The sequence below is a fragment of the Phyllopteryx taeniolatus genome, chromosome 9 (genome assembly GCF_024500385.1).
Source record: "Phyllopteryx taeniolatus isolate TA_2022b chromosome 9, UOR_Ptae_1.2, whole genome shotgun sequence".
Lineage (NCBI taxonomy): Eukaryota > Metazoa > Chordata > Actinopteri > Syngnathiformes > Syngnathidae > Phyllopteryx > Phyllopteryx taeniolatus.
In genome coordinates this window covers 6,711,445-6,735,289 of record NC_084510.1, presented here as the reverse complement: position 1 = coordinate 6,735,289, position 23,845 = coordinate 6,711,445, and the positions used below count along the sequence as shown (strand labels likewise).

Genomic DNA, 23,845 nt, shown 5'->3' with positions numbered 1-23,845 from the left:
CAAAAAATAAAAATGTTTTTACCCATCATAACCTTCAAAATTAGAATTACATTAAAAAACAAAAGATTTTATTTAGATTTAAATGAAATACTCATTTATTTTCCAAAGTCACAGAGAGCCACAGCAGAAGGATAAAGGAGCCACATGCCACTCGAGAGCCAAGGGTTGCAGACCCCTGGGCTAAATTAGCCATATCCCTCCCACACAAAGGCACTTAAAGTGAGCGCCCAAAAAGATTCCATTGTACTCTCACTAGTGGTGGTGGAGGCAGCATTTCATCACCAAGCACACACTGGGGAAAATGACCTTCTCAAAACAAGTAATAAAATATTAAAGTAAACGGGTTGTTTTTTTAATCTGCCAATGGAACTGGTATGAATTGACTGGATAAGATTTTTAAAGTAAGACCGTGTATCTTGTCTTTTTGTCTTGCTGAAAATTTGAAAAAAACAAACAAAGTCAAAACTATATTAAAATTCTGTAAGTACAGTAAGTCATTTACGGATGTATTATTAATACGTCTTTTAGAATCCAAACGTTCAGTTCCAAGAACATAGTTTTACTTCTTACGTGTTTTGTTTTGTTTTTTTCATGAGGAGGGCTGCGGGAGAGTCTGATGCTGCTCTCCTGTCATTGTGAAGCTTGCAGACAATATTAATGAGACAAAATTGCCAGATGGCAACAATGTACCATTTTAGAATTGAGATCATAATAGTTTGCTCAGTCCCACCCACACATTTTAACGTATGAGGATGAGGGCGTGGTGGTGGTCATAGTCGGACTAGTTGAAGCATTTAACAATCGAACAGATGTATATAATGTATGTGTGTGTGTGTATATATAAAGGTTTCGCAAAGTATGTGTTGCGGTAGTTAGTAGAAGTATGTGTGTGTCATAAATGTGACAAAGTACAATAGAGCTCTTGGATGTATGACGCGGACTACGTTCGCCATATATAGAGCTCCCCTAAACAGTACGTGTCCATCGACATCCGGTGAGTTGTCACTCAACACGTGTATATCGGTAAATACGTTATTATTTTGATATCAAAAGCCATTCCGAAATGTTGTTTTAGCTGGTTCATGGAGTAAAACCACTGTTCAGATGTTAGGGGTGTCTCGAAAGCAAAATATATTTGCATAAGAGTCACTGTGTGCTTCATATTGCTTCGCTTTTAAAAGTATCCCTTTTTTTCCGGTTTCTCAGAGAAACGGACAAATTTAGTAAAGCCTACCTATATTCTACTGCTGATTACTAAAGAACAGAAAAAGGTAGAACTTAACTTTTTGGTTGAAAGAAGGGAGTGTTCTTTCATTTGGTAGATTCTGTGTAAATATAATCATAGAACACAAGCTTCTGTGGGTCTTGAAAAATGCTGTAAAATGGCTGGCCCTTTAGGGGATGTCTTTTCTGAAAATGGCTCGCATTGAATGACGTAAGATGTTTGCACTAGAAATAAGATCAATTCAATAGGTAAGCTTTTGCGTTTTGGCAGTGCATGACAAATAACCCACATTCCTACATCAACAAAGTAGCCATACATTCAAGTATGAGCTGGTTATCAAAAGCTAATGGTGGTAACACTCTCAGCTAACTTTATCTTTTAACGTAACAATGAACCAAAGCACACATCCAAATCAACAAAAGAATGGCTTGACTAGAAGAAGATTAAGATTTTGGAAAGACCAGACCTGAATCTGTAGGGTATGCTGAGGAGGGCTATGCAAAGGAGATGTCCTCGCAATCTGACACATTTTTGCAAAGAAGAGGGTGCGAATATTGCCCACTATAAATAAAATAAAAGCCAAAGATGCTGCAAAAAAGTATTCCCTTTTGGGTGTGCATATTTATGTATACTGTATGTCTATTTTAATAATAATGATAATAATAATAATAATGTCTATTTTGCTGTTCAATGCATATTATTTAAAGGTTGAATTATGCATTTTTTTATAAATGGTTTAATTTACACATGCATTATATATACATGCAATTATAAAAATATCAAATATTATCTCCCGTGAGTCATTATGCTTCTGGTAGCCGTGTGTGTCACGAGGGTTAGTGATACCTCCTGTAGCGTGTAATGGATATTTTTGTTGTTTTTCCCAGAGTGTCTCTTCATCTTCCCATGCCAGTGGAACTACAGGCCTGATCACTGTATGTATGGGAGTAACTGTAAAGGAGCTGAAGAGGAAGGTGTGTCCATTCTCCATGGCAACCGTGGCGTGTATCATGATGAGAAGCAGCCGGCCTTCAAAGTAGTTTATGATGGAATACATGACGTACGTATCTTTGAGGATGTTATTAATGGGACCACAAGTGCACCCAAAATAGCATTACCACTACTGAATAGCACAAAAAGAATCAGTGATACCACACAAGATTGGCACTGAATATTTAATATTCAGTCAAGGAACACTCCTTTTGTAATAGTGATTTGTTTTACTGAAGTTTTTTTGTAGTTGATTGAGTTATATTTTTTACTGGGAAATCTTCAGTTCTTAGTTTTATGGTTCTTATGGGTTTTTTTCGTTGTTGTTTTTTCCATTTAAATTTTATAGGTATTTATTGTGATCAGCTTTGTTTTAAACATAAATACAGTCACAGTTTTATTAGGAGTGTGTTCATTTTCTATATCTACTATAATTTCTTACCCAAGGTCGATTTTTACTCAAGCAGTAGAGTCCACCATATTTACCTTAGAGTGTTGCCTCTAATTTAATGACTACATGCATAACATAATGAGATAATTGTGTTTTAATTGTTCTGAGCATATATACACAGTGATCCAACTTTCTTTCACTCGCATTTGTTTGACTGGAGTGTTATTTGTTTCTACCCTGCTGAGATCAAAGAGTTGAAGTCTGGCAAGCACATAATTAGAGTGCCAATACCATCATGCTGATGGAATTTGTAAATAACATTTTTGGTTGTGGTATTAAAAGAAACAGCTTTGCCAATGAAAAGTAATACAGTGTGATGTTGTTGCAGTTCCCGTTTGAGGACAACATGTTCCAGTCACTGTTCTATCCCATCCAGGCCAAATTCCTGGACACAGTCAACACCCTGTGTGGTCGGATTCCACAAGTCTTCCTCAAGCAGATAGAAAAGACCATGCGAAAAGTGTTTGAGGAGAACGTAATCCGACATATCAGGCCACACAACTGACTGCCGGTGCAATGGACTTCCTGTTAATGTGACTACGGGACCGAGGATCGTGCTGGCATGACACACAGACTGTGTGTCATGCCAGCCTCCCTTTGAGTGAACTTGTAGCACGTACGAAAGGAATGGTATTTCCTAAACTTTTTATATAAACAATAATGACCCATTGGATGGTTTTGGCCATTGTAATATTGTCTTGTTCAGTACTCATATCAATGATGTGGTCGAATAGCTTTTGGCTTATTATCATCAAGCACAACCAGTTACATTTGGGAAAATATGTCTCAATAATTACACCGGATTGTTAGGTACAAAGTGATGTTTCTCCTCATAAACTGGATCAAAAATCCATTCATCAAAAATCCATTCATCTCTTTGCAAAGAGCTGTACTCTAAATGAAGTCAACTTTCGAAATTGGAAGGTTATACTGCTATGTAGTGAACCCTGGATTGCAATGTAAACGTACAAAAACAAATAACTTGAAAGTTAGGCCTAGAGGGTACTTACCTCGTCAGTTCTGTCAGTTTACCTACAGCAGTGATCCCCAACACGACCATTTTTCTACAGGAGGACATAACAAAACACATTAACATCCATAATATAAAAGTAAATAAATACATACTGTACGTGACATACTGTATGCAGAATCTGTGTGCCTGAGCTTGTTTCCCTCTAACCAAATGGTCCCATGTGGGGATGATTGGAGAAAGTAATGGCCACAACATGTTCCTTATGTCCATTCCTCCCCATAATTTTTCAAATACTTTGGTTGCCGTCATTCAAAAACGCTCAATCACAATGTTAGGATGCTGGGAATGGAAGCAGGGTTTTTGGTGCTTCCCTGTCCATTTCTTGACATTCTTACCTTTACGTTTTTCTACCGAGAGGCCTGAAATCAGCTCATTCTAATTTCTTGAGCTTGACTCCGTCACTAGCAAAGATCTCCACCTTCCCTTTCTGCTCCCGAGCCAGTGCTGTCAACATAACAAACATGCGTGCTCTCACAAGTGGGTCTTCTAAAAGGAAGTAACCAATCAGAGGAAAGGGCCAAATATGGACAAAGCAGATACAAAACTGGGTCAAACAGAAGTAGCTACAGAGGGGCCTTTTCTGGACACTCTTATGAGAAAACCAAGGTGTTTTTTGACACTTTTATACTAAGTCCATGTTAGCGAGTCACTCTATGGAGGTCTAAATAGCCAAAATACGGGACCTTTAATACAGAACGTAGCAAGATTTGAAGTAGTCTCAAACTGATTTTAAAGGCCACCATCGTTTGCAGTCTTAGCAGAGAAAAAAGTAGAATCACCTGGCTTGTTCATGGTGAGGTGGTGGATCCATTACTTCCCAGTTTGAACATCTTTTGGGGGTAGCAAATAATGCTCAAACTCTTTTGGAAGTTGAGCTGAGAGAATGAATGCCAAGGGTCAGCTGTACTGTTTGCTGTTGCCATGCAGCTACTGCTACAAAGCACAAAGAAAGTGCCGTGGATAAAGTGAGTCAGTCTTCAAAATGAAATATTCTGCATAGAAATGTAAATTAAACAGCACTTTTTGTCCTTTCTGTTCTGCCTTTTACCAAATTTTCTGAGGCCTGAAAATGGGCTGCGCCCTGGTGGTTTATGACCCTGCCCTAAACCTAGTTTTAAATGCAGCACAAATGGAGGTGTACATGTTACATGTGGAATATTGAAATGCACTTTCATTATTATATTTCAGATAAGTACTGAGTAACCGTAGGTCCACAGTAAAGCAACACCCTTTGATGGACTGGCAACCACTCCAGAGTGTGCAGTCGTTCACATTTTGCCTGAAGTCAGCTGGGATAGGCTCCAGCTCCCCGCAACACTGAACAGGATAAGCGGTATGGAAATGTATGAATAGATGCTACAGCAGTCTGTCTGACTGGATCAAATCCAAAAGTGCAAGTGTTTGTAAGAACTGCAGCAGAGGGTGTGCCATATGAATATTGTCTGTTATGTTTACTGTCAACACAATTAACAGATATTTGTCTTAAATGGTTATCAATTATATTTGTTATAATGTACTGTAGATTTCATTGTGGTGTGATGATGGCCTGTCCAGTATATTTAATCATTCAAACTGGAAACTGATCATGGATGGGCATTCAAAATATGTTTTTGAATAAAACAAAGCAATGGAATGAGACTCAATTATGTGATTTATTGGGATGCAAATGAATGAGTGATGATATTAGGTGAGTTTATTTTAGTTAAATGCATCAATTTGTATTAAATAAGTGTGTGTGTGAGTATATATATATATATATATATACACACACACACACACACATATGGATTGGATTGATTTGATTTCAAAGTGATTTGGTTAACAGGCATCTGGGTAGCAGTCAGCTATGCTTTCACATCTGCACTTCACTGGTTGGATACTAAATAAAAATATTTAAAATGCACTGAATGTGCACTCTACAAACTATACAGTTATTTAAATATATATAAAGGTGCTGGTACTTTGTGAAACAGCACTTACATCAAAATGTGTTTCCCTGCATTCAACCTGTCTGAGGAACAACTGTGTTGCAACTGGAAACATCATAGTGAAGACTTGAAGACACAAACAGGCATTCGCCAATGGCCTCCTCTGTTATAGTCATTTTACCAATATATGGGTGGTGTTCCTCATTGCTACAACTGCTTTTAGTGAGGGGTTGCGCAATATGAAGTGAGGCTGCTCGCTGCTACTTTGCATCTTGCCTATGTATTTGAACAGGAAATAAAATAATTATTGGATTCAACAATTATATTCAACTCATGATTATTTAATCATGATTATTTTTTTTAAGGTACCCTCCCATTTTTTTAATTTTATTATTTCTATCATCTTTGATGTCCTTCTATCGGGTTTTCAAGATAATTTGGGTTGGAAGTGCCCAAAATGTCCTTTTTTCAAGCTATTCTAGTTGTTTTTTCTGAATGGCATTTGAGACGGTCAGATTTCTCATTATTAATTAATGTGTATGAGCTTTGCTCTGACTGGATCGCTCAAATCACCCAATTTTCATTCATTCATTTCCACACTGCTTATCCTCACTAGGCTCACTCCACACAGGCGAGGCCGGATTTGAACCCGGGTCCCCAGAACTGTGAGGCAGATGTGCTAATCAGTCGTCCACCGTGCCGCCATCTTCCATCCATCCATTTTCTGAGCCGCTTCTCCTCACTAGGGTCGCGGCCGTGCTGGAGCCTATCCCAGCTGTCATCGGGCAGGAGGCGGGGTACACCCTGAACTGGTTGCCAGCCAATCGCAGGGCACATAGAAACAAACAACCATTCGCACTCACAGTCACAGTCATGCCTACGGGCAATTTAGAGTCTCCAATCATCCATCCATCCATCCATTTTCTGAGCCGCTTCTCCTCACTAGGGTCGCGGGCGTGCTGGAGCCTATCCCAGCTGTCATCGGGCAGGAGGCGGGGTACACCCTGAACTGGTTGCCAGCCAATCGCAGGGCACATAGAAACAAACAACCATTCGCACTCACAGTCACAGTCATGCCTACGGGCAATTTAGAGTCTCCAATCAATGCATGTTTTTGGGATGTGGGTGGAAACCGGAGTGCCCGGAGAAAACCCACGCAGGCATGGGGAGAACATGCAAACTCCACACAGGCGGGGCCGGGATTGAACCCGGGTCCTCAGAACTGTGAGGCTGACGCTCTAACCAGTCGGCCACCCTGCCGCCATCTTACCCAGTTTAAATATGGAAAACAGATTGGTCCATATCACGGTGGCTTTAACACTTGATAGATGGCCAAGCACTCTATATACCTAACTATCTGCATACAAGCAATTAAAACGTAAATTTTTCATATGTCCCTTTTAAGTGGGTTGGGGACCAAAGGATTGCTGGTTGCTAGAGAGATGCCTGTTTGCGTCCTAACTCCAACTCAAACACATTTGAGGATGACACTGCTGGGATGCTTTGCACTGCTTTCACAGTTAAGAAGGAAGGGCTATAATGGAGGCGGAATATGATGACTGGTTAACACATCTGCCTCACAGTTCAGTGGTTGTGGGTTTGAATTCAGATGACGGCCTTTCTGTGTGGAGTTTGCATGTTCTCCCCGGGCTTGTGTGGGGTTTCCTCGAGTACTCTGTTGTTTCCCCCCCACATTCCAAAAACATGCATGTTCGGTTATTTGAAGACGAAATTGTCTTTAGGAGTGAGTCTATGTTTGTCTATGTGTGCCCAGCGTCCAATCCAGGGTGTACGGAAGCTGGGATAGGCTCCAGCACCGCCTGCGACTCTAAATGAGGTAAAGCAGTATAGAAAATGGATAGATTGATGGGTTAAAATTGAAAATGACTCGTACACTGAGGGTTTTAAATGTAGTTAGTTAGTTTACGGAATACCATGCATGTAGCCAAACGTTTTGTAAATGTAGGCAATTAATTTGATGAATTTGTATAAATTATGGAATTACCTTCTTAATAGATTGATACATGTTAATTATATTATGTACATGAGCACGGCTGCACTCTTTTTTTTGTTGTGGTCCTGTTGCCTTTCACCGTGTGCTTTACAGGCAGTGACCTCACGGCGCCATATTAATATGCTCCCTCCTCCTTTTCCTTGCCTGCTACAGATGTTAGCTTAGCACTAGCAGCTAGCTGCCAGTCTCCTTATCACATCCACTGGGCTGACAGAGGGCAGCGGCGTGATGGAAATTGACTCACTTCAAGAGGCGCTCAGAGGTTTATTCAGTTGATTTAGGATTATTTAGTAATCATCAGTACTTCCCTATTTGTGTAGACTGTGGTCGTGTGATTTTCACATTGTTGAACGACAAAGTGATTGGAGCGCACAGGCTAATGTCGTCGACTAGCTGCTGCTCGTCACTAGCTTACTGTTCCACGGAAATGGTCTGCTCTCTGGCGAATAAGCAGGAAAGCTCGCTGTTATGTTTTTGTTTCGTTTACCCATAAGATCGAATGTTTTTTTAGTGGTATGTGAAAAGTTGTTCGCTTAAAAATAACACAAAGAAGAAGCCAAGTTGAAGTTATTCAACAGTGTCGACGGCTAATGAGCGTTCAACTTCAGCTACTGAGCTAGCTTGAATTGTATGATTCATTAACCGACTACAGTATGTACATTACCACCATTTAAGGAAGCAATTGAATTTTGACACAAGCAGTTACAGTTACCTTGTTAAAACGAGAGAATACTGTTGGTATTACGTATGGATGCTGTTAGGTAATAAGTTCATTCTCCCCGGCTATTGAAGGACATTTTCCCTCGGCTGTTTTGTGACGTACATGTACGCTAATTTACTCAATTGTCACTGTATTTCCTCCAGACTTTGAGAAGAAAACAAAAAGGGAGCCATGTCCTGTACTGGAGCAGTTTTTATGTCATATCGCCAAGACTGGAGAAACCATGTAAAGGAACATTATAATGATCCCTGTAATGCAACATGCTCATTATACTTTGGCACCTGTGTCTAAAAGTACTATTTTACATTTCCTATAGGGTCCAATGGTCTCAGTTTAAGACCTACTTTCTTTTTAAATTGGAAAAGGTAATGGATGATTTCAGAGCCACAGCTCCTGAGCAAAGAGGCCCTGCCAATCCCAATGTGGAGTCCATTCCATTTGAAGATATGAAAGAGAGAATCCTGAAGATTGTTGAAGGATATAATGGGTAGGTAGCCTTTTAATTAATAATTTGAGGAATATTTTTGGTCGAAAGGTTAATGGACACACTCTTCCGCTTGTATTAACTGCTACCTAAATGTTAAGGTTTATGCATTTAGGTATTGTAGTAGATGTGTTCATGATTGTGAAGCTGTCCTATTTGTTGTGCCATGTTAATGTCTGATTAATTCATTATGCAACTTGTAATTCTCCATGTGGGGTATATAAAAATGGTATTCACACGTACTGAAATCTGTTTTTGCCAGAATTTACAAACGGGTGGCTATTACAGTTACTATTACAGCTTGTCAACTTTTTGAATTGGTTGACTTATCAAACTAAATTTAACATTCACCATTCCATCATTTATATTTAGAATGGTTTGTTTTTCTTTGTTTCTATAGTAAAAATAACAACTGTAGCGTTATAATACCTTTAAATGTATAGGCAGTGTTATGCATGAACAGTTCACAAGTTTAAATTGAAATCTACTAATGCCACTAATGTAAGACATAAACACACATGCAGTATAATTTACCTTTTGCTCACAATTGCCAAGTAGTTATATATTTATTCCCTTGAGGGAGCATGGGTGTTCGCCCAACCAGTCTACATGTGTTTTGTGGACTTAGAGAAGGCATTCGACTGTGTCCCTCTGGTGGGTCCTGTGGAGGGTGCTTTGGGAGTATGGGGTACCGAACCCCCTGATACGGGCTGTTCGGTCCCTGTACGACCGGAGTCAGAGTTTGGTCCGCGTATCCGGCAGTAAGTCGGACTCGTTTCTGGTTAGGGTTGGACTCCGCCAAGGCTGCCCTTTGTTACCAATTCTATTCATAACTTTTATGGACAGAATTTCTAGGCGCAGCCGAGGCGTAGAGGGGGTCCGGTTTGGTCGCCTCAGTATTGCATCTCTGTTTTTTGCTGATGATGTGGTTCTGTTGGCTTCATCAAGTCGTGACCTCCAACTCTCACTGGAGCAGTTCGCAGCCGAGTGCGAAGCGGCTGGGATGAGAATCAGCACCTCCAAATCTGAGACCATGGTCCTCAGTCGGAAAAGGGTGACGTGCCCTCTCCAAGTCAGGGATGAGATCCTGCCCCAAGTGGAGGAGTTCAAGTATCTTGGGGTCTTGTTCACGAGTGAGGGAAGAATGGAACGGTAGATCGACAGACGGATCGGTGCAGCGTCTGCAGTGATGCGGACTTTATATCGATCCGTTGTGGTAAAGAAGGAGCTAAGCCCAAAGGCGAAGCTCTCGATTTACGGGTCGATCTACGTTCCTATCCTCACTTATGGTCACGAGCTGTGGGTTGTGACCGAAAGAACAAGATCCTGGATACAAGCGGCCGGAATGAGTTTCCTCCGCAGGGTGTCCGGGCTCTCCCTTAGAGATAGGGTGAGAAGCTCGGTCATCCGGGTGGATCTCAGAGTAGAGCCGCTGCTCCTTCACATTGAAGGGAGCCAGATGAGGTGGCCGGGGCATCTGATTCGGATGCCTACCGGACGCCTCCCCGGTGAGGTGTTCCGGGCATGTCCCACCGGGAGGAGAACCCAGGGACGACCCAGGACACGCTGGAGAGACTACATCCTTCGGCTGACATGGGAACGGCTCGGGATCCCCCCGGAAGAGCTGGATGAAGTGACTGGGGAGAGGGAAGTCTGGGCGTCCCTGCTAAAGCTACTGCCCCGCGACCCGACTTCGGATAAGCGGGAGAAAATGGATGGATGGATGGATGGATGGATAGATCATGAGCAGATACACAAAAGGAACACTTCGAGGCACAATTTTTGTACAATTTTTATTTGCGACCTGGCACAAATAAATGTATGTGTGGGGAAGCGCTGGTGTACTCATTTGATGCGCACTGTAGCTAATTAGCTTGGCATAATACTAGCATTACAAAATTGAAGTGGTTGGTACATTTAACAAAAACATTATCCATAACTAGGAATGTCCTGATGCATTTTTTTTCTCATCTGAGTCCGAGTCACTTGATTTGGAATATCTGCCAACACAGGGTCCTGATCCCTCCGCAGTGAAGTAAGTTTAAAAGAGTGCGAATGGATCAATTTGAAATATAATAATCAAACAAAATGTGCTTATCACACTGAGCCAATTGGTGAACCTGGAATCTCAATCTCTGTATGGTTGAAATTAGGCTTCACACGATCAGGATTTTTGGCGCCGATCAGCAAGTTTAAAAAAACGATAACCGATCACTGATCCGATCATAAGATGGAGCAATGTGTCCATTTACATGACTTGTTCATTTATTGTATATACCTGTGTACTGTATACTGAGTACTCATCCATCCATCCATCCTCTGTACCACTTATCCTTGCTAGGGTCGCGAGTGTGCTGGAGCCCATCCAAGCTCAAAATTCTCTAGCATTTCAGACAAAAGTTAAAACATCAATGACCTCTAGGGGGCAGTCAAGGATTGGCCACTGACATAAGTTTAGGTCGGATAAACATTACAACATGACATAAATAATGGGTGCTAACTTACTGTAATTAAATTACTTTATTGCAATTAAATTTCTTAAATAAATACTGTTAATGACATGCTTACTCCAACTTTCTCACTGTCCCAGCGATATGGACGGGTGTTGTCCAGAGTTTGCATCTGTTTGACTTTTCCATTTTTTATTATTATTTTTTGTTTCCATGCTGCGTTCCTTGAACGCTCCTCCTCGTGTACATTCTTCAGGTGCCCGATCAAATTTGTGTTGAAGCATTTAGATGACGTTCCACACAACGTACTTCAGTTGTGCACAGACTGCAAATAACTTGCGTGTTGTTTATGAGACACTGCAAAATAGTCCCACACCGATGTGTTTTTTAACCGACAAGATTGAAAAAAACTTTATTGGCCGTCAGATAGTTACAATACTGCGCCACAAGACACATGACAAGGCTAAAAATAAACAAGCTTTTGGATTCATACCCAACGGCGACGTGGAGTTAAATGTCTTGTGCGGAGCCGATGATGTCATTGATCGGATCGGTGAATTATGACGAAAGCCGATCAGCATAAAATGCTAATTATCGGCCGATACCGATGACACCGATCAGATCGGCGTAAAGTCTAGTTGATATACATTGATCTACTCTTCAATGCCAATCCATTTGTAGTATATGACTGTAGCGTATATGGGGTTAAATAAAAACGTAATTAAGGAGAAAAGAATAAACCGGAAGCGACGCCTGTGTTACATCCGGTTTAGCGTAATTTTAACTTTCAGCGTTATAAATCAAGCACTCTGTCTCTTAAATGGGCACCACGCCACTTTTAACGTATAAAATTTAGGAGAACGCAACGACAAAGCTTTTATCAGTCTTGTAATCTGAAGGTTGCTACATGAATTAGATAAGAGTTCTCGATAACCACAGGTCTTTTGTCGAACCCAAACACACATACACATATACAGGTAGTGAATTTCTATAGAAAATTTAATGAGATCTACCAAGGGTAATCTACAAGGGAGCAATGTAGGGAAACGCAAACAAAGACAAACAAACATTGGTAGGAAGAGGCTGAGCTTGTGATGTGAGGGTGGAATGAGCGTTTATTGACAATGCATATAGTTCATGTTCTCGTTAATAATTATATATGATTTGCAAATCATGTTCAACCTATAATTCATTGAATACACTGCAAAGACAAGCTATTTAATGTTCAAACTGGTTCAACTTGATTGTTTTTCGCAAATAATGATTAACTTGAATTTTATCGCTGCAACACGTTCCAAAAAAGCTGGGAAAGGTGGCAAAAAAGACTGAGAAAGTTGAGGAATCCTCATCAAACACCTGTTTGGAACATCCCACAGGTGAACAGGCTAATTGGGAACAGGTTGGTGCCATGATTGAGCAATTCAGGGAAGCTCCTTTTATACCCAGTAATTCACTAGCAAAGATGGGGCGAGGTTCGCCTCTTTGTGAACAAGTGCGTGATAAAATAGTCGAACAGTTTCAGGACAATGCTCCTCAACATACAATTGCAAGGAATTTAGGGATTTCATCATCTACGGTCCATATCATCATCAAAAGGTTCAGAGAATCTGGAGAAATCACTGCATGTAAGCGGCAAGGCTGAAAATCAACATTGAATGCCCATGAACTTCAATCCCTCAGGCGGCACTGCATCAAAAACCGACAATGTGTAAAGGATATCACCACATGGGCTCTGGAACACTTCAGAAAACCAATGTCAGTAAACACAGTTTGGCGCTACATCCGTAAGTGCAACTTGAAACTCTACTATGCAAAGCAAAAGCCATTTATCAACAACGCCCAGAAACGACGCCGGCTTCTCTGGGCCCGAGCTCATCTAAGATGGACTGATGCAAAGTGGAAAAGTGTTCTGTGGTCCGACGAGTCCAGATTTCAAATTTATTTTGAAAATTGTGGACGTCGTGTCCTCCGGGCCAAAGAGGAAAAGAACCATCCGACTGTTATGGACGCAAAGTTCAAAAGACAGCATCTGTGATGGTATGGGTAACTTACACATCTGTAAAGGCACCATTAATGCTGAAAGGTACATACAGGTTTTGGAAGAAACATGCTGCCATCCAAGCAACGTCTTTTTCATGGACGCCGCTGCTTATTTTAGCAAGACAATGCCAAACCACATTCTGCACGTGTTACAACAGCGTGGCTTCGCAGTAAAAGAGTGCGGGTACTAGACTGGCCTGCCTGCAGTCCAGACCTGTCTCCTATTGAAAATGTGTGGCGCATTATTTAATTAAGCGTAAAATACAACAACAGAGACCCCAGATTTTTGAACAGCTGAAGCTGTACATCAAGCATAAATGGGAAAGAATTCCACTTACAAAGCTTCAACAATTAGTGTCCTCAGTTCCCAAACGGTTATTGAATGTTGTTAAAAGAAAAGGTGATGTAACACAGTTGTAAACATGACCCTGTCCCAGCTTTTTTGGAACGTGTTGCAGCCATAAAATTCCAAGTTAATGATTATTTGCTGAAAACAATAACGTTTATCAGTTTGAACATTAAATATCTTGTCTTTGTAGTGTATTAAATTAAATATAGGTCGAACATTTGCAAATCATTGTATTCTGTTTTTATTTAACACAATGTCCCAACTTCATTGGAATTGGGGTTGTATTTATGAACTGCTGCACACTATATGATGTGCTTTTGTACAGGCAGCTTTAATGACTCAAGAAGTGCACATGAAGGTTGTCATCTGCTCTTCCTTCTTTCAGAATTCCTTTCACTATACAGCGCTTATGTGAGTTACTTACAGAACCCAAGAGGTACTACACAGGGATAGATAAATTTCTTCGAGGTGTGGAAAAGGTCAGTGATAAGCATGTAAAATATTTTTGCCCCTTAATTGGAAACTGGATCTAACTAATTTAATTTATTTTCATCTAGAACGTAATGGTGGTGAGCTGTGTTCATCCAACGTCAGAGTAAGAAAAGTCATCAAAACAGCTAATACAAAGGTTGTGAAACCTAACCTTGTTGTGAATTTAGCATTGCCCTTCTAATTGCAGGAAAAATGGATGCAGCGCTGTCAATAGAATGAATGGAGTAATGCTACCGGGGAACTCCTCTTCCTTCACAGAGAGGTTGTGGTTTGAGTCCATTATAGTTGCCACTGTTTTAACATATCAAAATGTGAATGGTATGGCGTTTGTTATTAAAAAAAAGTTTTTTTTTTTTTTTTTTTTTTTTTTTTTTTTAGAAAAGTGAATGGTCCGGGAACTCCACGGCCACTCAACCGACCAAAATTATCTCTAGCCAACTCCCTTGCAGCTAATGGACTACCTGACAGCACTGAAAACAAAGACCTCAAAACAGACCAAGAAGGTGTTAAAGATGTATCCGGAAGGTATGTTGGAATGCGTGGAATACATTCTCCTTGCTTTGAAAGAATGAACTCACAATGACCTTTTGTTTCAGTGAGGTTTCAGCCTCGGGAGATAGCCTGGGGAGCGCGATAAAGAACAAACACTCAGACACAGAAGAGGACATGGAATCTGAGCAGCAGGAGGTGAAGAGACTTAAGTTTGGCAAGGATGATGATGATGAGGAAGATGAAGAGGATGAAGAAGAAGAGGAAGACGAGCGGGAAGTAGAAACGCCAAAGCCTTTAAATGCCACTTGCCTCTCAAAAGAAGCAGAAGCCATTGTCCAAGAGGAAGAAGAGAGAGTCAGTTTCAAGGATGAGGCCTCTTGCACTGCTACAGCTGTTGAAGACCAAGGTTTGTGTTTTATTGATTTTGACATGGTACTTGGTCATAAGGTTTGGAGGTAGACCAAATATTTCACAAAAACTCAGGTTGACCAGCTTATGGCTAGTGTTCGACTTTGAAGGTTTCCACTGTATTGTAAGTAGAAAATGGCTCTACACAGTTTTTGGTTTTATCTTTAAATCAGTGGTGATGAGAGTGTGAGTAAGCCAATTACTTTCACAATCTAGGATTTAGTGTTTTGAGTATAAGGCGGTGATTTCCAACCTTTATGGAGCCAAGGCACATGTTTTACAATTGAAAAATATCACGGCACACCAACAAATAAATATGTCACAAAAGGTGGATATATTAATTACTGTATGTACAGTGGGTATGGAAAGTATTCAGACCCCCTTAAATTTTTCAGTCTTTGTTATATTGCAGCCATTTGCTAAAATCATTTAAGTTCATTTTTTTCCTCATTAATGTACACACAGCACCCCAGATTGACAGAAAAAAAACTTAATTGTTGAAATTTTTGCAGATTTATTAAAAAAGAAAAACTGAAATATCAAAGCAATAAGTATTCAGACCCTTTGCTCAGTATTTAGTGGCAGCACTCTTTTGAGCAAATATAGCCACAAGTCTTTTTGGGGATGATGCAACAAGTTTTGTATTTGGGGATGCTCTCCCATTCCTCCTTGCAGATCCTGTCCAGTTCTGTCAGGTTGGATGTTGAACGTTAGTGGCCAGCCATTTTCAGGTTTCTCCAGAGATGCTCAATTGGGTTTAAATCAGGGCTTTGGCTGGGCCATTCAAGAACAGTCACGGAGTTGTTCTGAAGCCACCCCTTCGTTCTTTTAGTTGTGTGGTTAAGGTCACTGTCTTGTTGGAAGGGTAACCTTTGGCCCAGTCTGAGGTCCTGCTTTTCATCCAGGATATCCCTGTACTTGGCCACATTCATTTTTCCTTTGATTGCAACCAGTCATCCTGTCCCTGCAGCTGAAAAACACCCCCACAGCATGATGCTGCCACCACCATGCTTCACTGTTGGGACTGTATTGGACAGGTGATGAGCAGTGCCTGGTTTTCTCCACACATACCGCTTAGAATTAAGGCCAAAAAGTTCTATCTTGGTCTCATCAGACCAGAGAATCTTACAGTATTTCTCACCATCACTCCTTCAGGTGTTTTTATTTTTTTAAGCAAACTCCATGTGGGCTTTCATGTGTCACAGCAACTTCTGTCAGTCTTTGTGCATGCAAAACGGTGTCAATTCACTTGCATGTGTCCGCAGGCACACACCCCTGGGACTCTTTCGCTGGGTGTGGGGCCACTCACTTATTGCGACAAATAACTCATGAATATGTGAATTGCTTGGGTATCCCCTCACTCACACTCTCGTCCTATAGACGCTTATAATTTACATAGTCAATCCCACCACACTTCAGTTTTATAGCCGGTTCACGACCCTTGTCCTGCATGCTTCTTCTCCTGTCCTTGTCCTGTTCTATCTTGTCTTGTCCTTCCCTCACAGGGTGTAGCACTACAGCCCCATACAAAATCCATCCATCCATCCATTTTCTGAGCCGCTTCTCCTCACTAGGATCACGGGAGTGCTGGAGCCTATCCCAGCTATCATCGGGCAGGAGGCGGGGTACACCCTGAAATGGTTCCCAGCCAATCGCAGGGCACATAGAAACAAACAACTATTCGCACTCACATTCACACCTACGGGCAATTTAGAGTCTTCAATTAACCTGCATGCATGTTTTTGGGATGTGGGAGGAAACCGGAGTGCCCAGAGAAAACCCACGCAGGCACGGGGAGAACATGCAAACTCCACAAAGGTGGGGCCGGGGATTGAACCCCGGTCCTCAGAACTGCTAGGCAGACGCTCTAACCAGTCGTCCACCGTGCCGCCCCCCATACAACACTCATATCTAATGTTTCATTGTTGTAGATATGAAATGATTTACTTTTCTCATCCTGTTTACAATTAGTGCTTTGTCTTTTGTCTTCGTTTCTCTCTCCTCTCTAGAAAGGTTGTTCTGTTCGACTGATTGAGTCTGATTCTTAATAAACATCCATTATAATACTAAGAAACCACAGCGGCAGCTTAAAAACTCCACTGTGACCCAGTAAAACTGCTCCGGCCTAAAAGGGATACAGATCCTCCATTCTGCTTGACATAACAGCCGTACAGGACAAAAAAAAAAAAGTTAAGTAATCCTTTATCAAACACAGGGACCGACTTGATAATCCATAACACCTCAATTTTGCAATTAGAAATTCATGGTCTATCAAATCAAATGCAGCACTGAAGTCTAAAAATATCGCCCCCACTAAGCTACCTTTATCCACATTTTAATACCAGTTGACTACAATATGAACCAGTGCAGTGGCAATGGAATGACCTTGCATGCTGAAATTTAGGGAGCAAGCCAAATTTAACAAAAATAATTCTGAATCTGCTCACATACGATTGTTTCCAACATTTTTCCTAAAACAGATAAAATACAGATGGGACAACTATTAACCCCATTTAATGGAGCCTTTTTATTCATCCATTTTCCTCAGCTTATCCGAGGTCAGGTTGCGGGAGCAGTTTCTTTAGCAGGGACTCCCAGAGTTCCCTCTCCCCAGCCACTTTATGCAGCTCTCCCGGGGGGATCCCGAGGCAAGCCGGGAGACATAGTCTCTCCAGCGTGTCCTGGGTCATCCCTGGGGTCTCCTCCCGGTTGGACGTGCCCGGAACACTACCTCACCAGGGAGGCGCCCACGAGGCATCCTAATCAGATGCCCCAGCAACCTCATCTGTCTCCTCTCAATGCAGTGGAGCAATGGCTCTACTCTGAGCCCCTCCCGGATGACCGAGCTTCTCACCCCATCTCTCAGGGAGAGCCTGGACACCCTGCGGAGGAAACTAATTTTGGCCGCTTGTATTCGGGATCTTGTTCTTTCGGTCATGACCCACAGTTAAATTGAGAGCTTCGCCTTTCGGCTTAGTTCCTTCTTTACCACAGCGGACCGATACAAAGTCCGCATCACTGCAGGCGCTGCACCGATCCCCCTGTCGATCTCTCGTTCCATTCTTCCCTCACTTGTGAACAAGACCCCAAGATACTTGAACTCTTCCACTTGGGGCAGCATCTCATCCCCGACCTTGACCTCCACCCTTTTCCAACTGAGGACCATGGTCTCAGCTTTGGAGGTGCTGATTTGTCATCCCAGCCGCTTCACTCTCTGATGCGAACCGCTCCAATGAGAGTTGGAGGTCACGGCTTGATGCAGCCAACAGAATCACATCATCTGCAAAAAGCAGAGATGCAATACTGAACCCACCAAACCGGACCCCGTCTACGCCTCTGCGATGCCTAAAAATTCCGTGTATAAAAGTAATTAACATAATCGTGATAAAGGGCAGCCTTCGCAGAGTCCAACCCCCACCAGAAACGAGTTCGACTTACTGCCGGCAATGCGGACCAAACTCTGACACTCGTCGTACAGGGACCGAACAGCCCGTATCGGGGTTCGATACACCATACTCCCGAAGCACCCTCCACAGGACTCCCCGAGGGACACGGTCGAACGCCTTCTCCAAGTCCACAAAACACATGTAGACTGGTTGGGCGAACGCCCATGTACCCTTGAGGACCCTGCCAAGGGTGTAGAGCTGGTCCACTGTTCCACGGCCAGGACGAAAAACCAACACTGCTCATCTTGAATCTGAGATTCGACTTCCCGGCGGACCCTCCTCTCCAGCACCCCTGAATAGACCTTACCAGGGAGGCTGAGGAGGGTGATCCCCCAGTAGTTGGAACACACCCTTTGGTCGCCCTTCTTAAAAAGGGGGACAACCACCCCAGTCTGCCAAGCCTTTTTTTAGGAATAGGAATTATTTGTTATGTTTTCCACTGAGAAGGAAAAACACAGCACAATAAACACTTATTAAATAAGTGACAAAGGGAAAGGGTAACATGGGTCCCCCTTCTCATGGGCTCACTACCAGTGGGAGGGGCCGAAGGGGTTGGTTGCAGTGTGACCTGTGCGGTGGACGAATGCCGGGACCTTGGAGGTCCTATCCCCGGCTACAGAAGCTGGCTCTAGGGACATGGAGCGTCACCTCTGGCAAGGAAGGAGCCTGAGCTTGTTTGTGAGGTTGAGAAGTTCCGACCAGACATAGTCTGGCTCGCCTCCACACACAGCTTGGGCTCTGGTATCAGTCCTCTCGAGAGGTGTTGGAATCTCTTCCACTATAAAGTTGCCCATGGTGAAAGGCACCGAGCAGGTGTGGGTATCCTTGTTGCCGTAAGGTGGTTGGTGCCTGTCGTGGCAGCAATCTCCGAACCTGTTGGTGGACACTAGCGGTGAGGGATGCCATTAAGCTGAAGAAGGAGTCCTATCGGCCCTTTTTGGTCTGTGGGACTCCTTAGGCAACTGATGGGTACCAGTTGCCCAAGCAGAATGCAGCTTTGGTGGTCGCTGAGGCAAAACCTCAGGCATGGGAGGAGTTTGGTGAGGCCATGGAGAATGATTTCCGGATGGCTTCAAGGAAATTCTGGTCCACCATCCGGTGTCTCAGGAGGGGGAAGTAATGCACCATCAACACTGTGTATAGTGTGGATGGGGCGCTGCTGACCTCGACTTGGGACGTTGTGAGTCGGTGAGGAGAATACTTCGAAAACCTCAATTCTACCGACATTCTTCCCATGAGGAAGCAGAGTCTGGGATCTATGAGACGGGCTCTTCTATCTCTGGGGTGAGGTCACCAAGGTGGTTAAAAAGCTCCTCGGTGGATGAGAGTCGCCCCAAGTTCCTAAAGGCTGTGAATGTTGTGGGGCTGTCCTGGTTGCAACATCACATGGACATCAGGGACAGTGCCTCTGGATTGGCAGACTCTCTAATAATTATTGAAATAATTATCAATGTCTTCTGGTTTAGTTATACGCCCATGGATATATTTGGTGTCTGCAGGTGTAGACTTGTCATGCCCAGCTAGCTTGTTGAAAGTTTTCCAAATCATTTTAGTGTTGTTCTTAGCCTCCCCAAATTTCATCTGAAAGTACCGTTTCTTTTTATATTTATGTAATTTGCAGGTTGCTTTACTTAATTTATGGAATCTGAGTCTAGGTCTGGCTGGAACCGCGTTTTTGCAGGGAGTAACCAACTTTGAACAACAAAATAACAGGCAGATTAATACGTGTTTAGACATAAAAATCTAAAATAATACACGTCCACACAGTGTTTAAATTAATAAGTACGTCACTGCACCCGTCACTTCAGAATGTGGGCAGGTTAAAAGTACATTATTATTATAAGTAAATATTTGTAATATAAGATAACCTTTATTACTCCCACACTGGGGAAATTTGCATCATTTCAGCAGCAATTGTGGCTATAGGAAATATTAATGTAATATTAATAGCAAGCAAGAGAAGACGTAATTAAATTATTTTTTCTTACATGTACTTCTTGAACACGTACAAATACATTTCACAAAATAAAAACCAAAACGTTTGTTTATACATAAACTATCCAATTCAGATCTGAATAATCTGCTGTAATCGGCAAGGGAGGCCTGCAGTTCTGTTTTTTTTTTTTTTGTTACCAGGATTGAATACAGAATTGCCAAAGGTGAATTAATCCATTTTGGTGGAATGTCGAAATCACATATGATGGTACTTGGCTCCAGCATTACAAGGTTGATGGAATAAAAACATTACAATGACAAATATTGAAGCCATAATTTATTAACAATTATGGTTATGACTGTCGGAAATGGTCTTGACTGCATTTTGAAAATATGGAAAGTCAGACGAAGTTGGACAAATTCTTCTGCAAGTGAATTTTCATAGGTTGGCAGCCCTGCGTTAAATCAGAATGTAATATAACATTGTGTCTTCTTGTATTAACCAGTGTGAAAGCATTTCTTTGTTAATCTCAAGTACTTTGGGTGACAAAGACCCCACCTGCAGAGGGGAGAGAGTGTGCATATGCGCATGCTCTCACACACTGCGTGTCTCTCTGTTAGTAACTCTACCGGCACTAAAACAAAGACTTTTGGATTATTCTGTTACTTAGTAACCTTTAAAATGCCAGAAAATTGATAACACCAATCTTTTTCACCCAATCTTGATCAGCTGAAAGTCACGTGATCGACCCCAATTTTCGACCATGTGATCGCATCGGGATGTCCCTACTATTGTTCAGATTGTGTTGGAAGTTGTGTTGTTTGTAGTCTTTTCTGTTGGTTTGTGTGTGTGTACAGGATAATCATGTTAGTCAAAATCAGGGCTGACATAGGATGGTGACTTATTTTTTTTTTTTCCGTTTCTTTTGTAATGTTTCTCATTTTGAACTGTTTTAAGGACTGAAAAGTACACATTGTCCCACTGTGTTACAGAGCCAACAAGCAGCACTCAGGCTGAAGCATGTCCAGACTCGGGCCTTGATGATGAACAGGCCGAAAGGGAGGTGCTGTGCGGATCGCAGCATGACGCCAGTGACATGGATCAGACAGAGCACCCGTCACCTGCTTGTGTCACCAGAAGCCCAGAGACCGGTGCAGACAGTGAGGAGAGTCACAGTGACCCAGTCAGCAGCAGTAGTAGTAGTAGCAGCAGCAGCAGCAGCAATAGTAGCAGTTGTAGCATAGACGAGAGTGTAGAAGTGGCCAGAGATGACATTTCACCCACTCCATCCAGTAGTACGAATGAGCCACCTACAGAGGGCGCCATGGAAAGTTCCAGTGTGGACATGGGAACACCAGATGAGCCCATGGAACAGGACTAGACTGAAAGCCCCCACTCTGCGGTCATGTGACACCACAAACCAGCTTGTCCTTGAATCCAGCTTGACTGTCACTGGAATGGGGATAACGTCACCTCATACACAAACACCTCGTCCACTTTTGGACGCCCCTCCAAAATGGCTACCTGGCATTGATGTGAGCAAACAATTATTTAGTATGAACATTTTTTTCTTTCTTTTTTTACTGGAATTTTGATTTTTTTTTTTTTTTTTTTTTTTTTTTTTTTTTTTTTTTTTGCTAAAGAGTTGGTTTCAAGCAACCTTTCACAGCTGGAGTTTTTTGTGTGTGTCAGTTGGAGCTTTTTGGTGGGCTGTGATGGTCATTTTCTTTTATTTTTTTAATGCCACTCATTCCATTTAAGAAAGGATTGGTATGCTGTGTCTCCTTGAAGCCCAATTGGGTACAAGCAACAGACTATAGGAGTCAGCTGTGTTTTTCTTTCTGAAGCACACTTTGAAGGTGCTGGAGTTGTGCATTGACCTGAGCCCCAATCCCCTACCACCATTTATCCTGTTTGGCCACCAGGCTGCAGGAAAGGAACGTGTTTTTTTAAATTCACTTAGCCCCTTTCACAAGGATGGAGATCTCCACGATGTATCCCATGATTGAAACCTAGTTTTTGCATGATACACTACCAATCCCACGGGACTATACGATCACATGCTACAATGCAGAGGCGTTCTCTGAAAAATAGCATATTGTGGATGCATAAAGTCACCATTATTTATATGATAATTTCAGTTCTCTTGGTTGTTTTTGGAGTTTGTTTTGTTGTCTGCCGGTTGTAGTTTCCAAAACCAGCGGTTAGTACAAAGATGACGTCCGCTTTCTTTGTATTGTGATGTCACTTTCGTTTCACTGACTGACTTCAGAGCAGTCTCTGGTTGCAGTTCTCCACCTATTTCTGCAGCTATACTTTTTGATATTTAGGATTTTAAATTTCTGTAGATTTTTGTAGATTGTAATACAGTATGTGTTCACTGCCTTTGTGAAACCATATATAATTGTGTAATTTCTGTGTATATTCTGAATGCTTTTGCTTTCAAATGGGGTATTCAGAAACAGCAATAAATGTTAACATTTTTATGCGTGTTGGTTCAACTTATATTAATCATGTCATTTTAGTCTTTGCTTCATGTTCGTAGTCTCTTAAAACCCTCTTAATGTCGTACACATATTTAAACCGGGTCCCCTCGATGACCCCCTTGAGCTTCGGAAAGAAGAAAAATTAGCCAGGTTTAGGTGAGTAGGGAGGTCGCTCCAGCATGGCGATGTTCCTCTCGGCAAGGAACTGTTGGGTGCTCGTGGTATTGTGAGCAGGCGTCATGGTGAAGCAGCTATGGATCATCCTGCTGCAGCATCTCCCATCTTCTTGCGTACTGAACGAAGCAAATGCCCCAGGATCTCTGTAGATTTTATGGTGGAGACTGTCTGCATGCTGCATTAAAATGACACGATTCAAAGAAATTCCAGAACAGTCGAGAAATAAAGTACCGTATTTTCACGACCAGGCGGCACGGTGGCCGACTGGATAGAGCGTCAGCCTCACAGTTCTGAGGTGCGGGGTTCAATCCCCGTCCCCGCCGGTGTGGAGTTTGCATGTTCTCCCCGTGCCTGCGTGGGTTTTCTTCGGGCACTCCGGTTTCCTCCCACATCCCAAAAACATGCATTAATTGGAGACTCTAAATTGCCCGTAGGCATGACTGTGAGTGCGAATGGTTGTTTGTTTCGATGTGCCCTGCGATTGGCTGGCAACCAGTTCAGGGTGTACCCCGCCTCCTGCCCGATGACAGCTGGGATAGGCTCCAGCACGCCCGCGACCCTAGTGAGGAGAAGCGGCTCAGAAAATGGATGGATGGATGGATTTTCACGACCATAAGGTGCACTTAAAAGTCTTACATTTTCTCCAAAATGGACGGGGCGCCTTATAATGCGGTGCGCCTTATGTGTGCACTGAGTTCCAACATCTATAAATGTTGTTGAGTG

At 42.3% G+C, this 23,845-nt stretch overlaps 2 protein-coding genes across 4 annotated transcripts in view; both read left to right on the top strand.

The window, feature by feature from the left end:
* gxylt2 (glucoside xylosyltransferase 2) overlaps positions 1–5,337 on the top strand; it is a 29,507-nt gene extending 24,170 nt beyond the window's left edge. For both annotated transcript variants that reach the window (XM_061785191.1, XM_061785190.1), the window contains 2 exons: positions 2,113–2,285; positions 2,995–5,337. In XM_061785191.1, coding sequence (XP_061641175.1) covers positions 2,113–2,285; positions 2,995–3,171 — 350 coding nt within the window. In that variant the 3' untranslated portion in view covers positions 3,172–5,337. The remainder of the gene's footprint in view (positions 1–2,112; positions 2,286–2,994) is intronic.
* Positions 5,338–7,750: 2,413 nt separating this feature from the next.
* Positions 7,751–22,943, top strand: ppp4r2b (protein phosphatase 4, regulatory subunit 2b). Of its 2 annotated transcripts, none has more exons than XM_061786530.1 (9): positions 7,751–7,903; positions 8,506–8,587; positions 8,679–8,849; positions 14,071–14,164; positions 14,243–14,280; positions 14,365–14,439; positions 14,556–14,702; positions 14,774–15,075; positions 21,452–22,943. In XM_061786530.1, exons 1-9 carry the CDS (start codon positions 7,870–7,872, stop codon positions 21,838–21,840), a joined length of 1,332 nt encoding a protein of 443 aa, XP_061642514.1. In that variant the 5' UTR covers positions 7,751–7,869; the 3' UTR covers positions 21,841–22,943. The 2 variants fall into 2 exon arrangements, with proteins under 2 accessions (XP_061642514.1, XP_061642515.1); XM_061786531.1 differs by lacking the exon at positions 7,751–7,903 and adding an exon at positions 7,942–8,402.
* The last annotated feature ends 902 nt before the right edge of the window (positions 22,944–23,845 follow it).

What these genes read in the sequence shown, in the direction of transcription:
- ppp4r2b (XM_061786530.1), top strand. Translation starts at nt 7,870, where the DNA reads ATGGAAATTGACTCACTTCAAGAGGCGCTCAGAG. An exon ending in TCCTCTTCCTTCACAGAGAG is followed by an intron (nt 14,440 to 14,555) that starts GTTGTGGTTTGA and finishes TTTTTTTTTTAG; the next exon opens with AAAAGTGAATGGTCCGGGAA. An exon ending in TACAGCTGTTGAAGACCAAG is followed by an intron (nt 15,076 to 21,451) that starts GTTTGTGTTTTA and finishes ACTGTGTTACAG; the next exon opens with AGCCAACAAGCAGCACTCAG.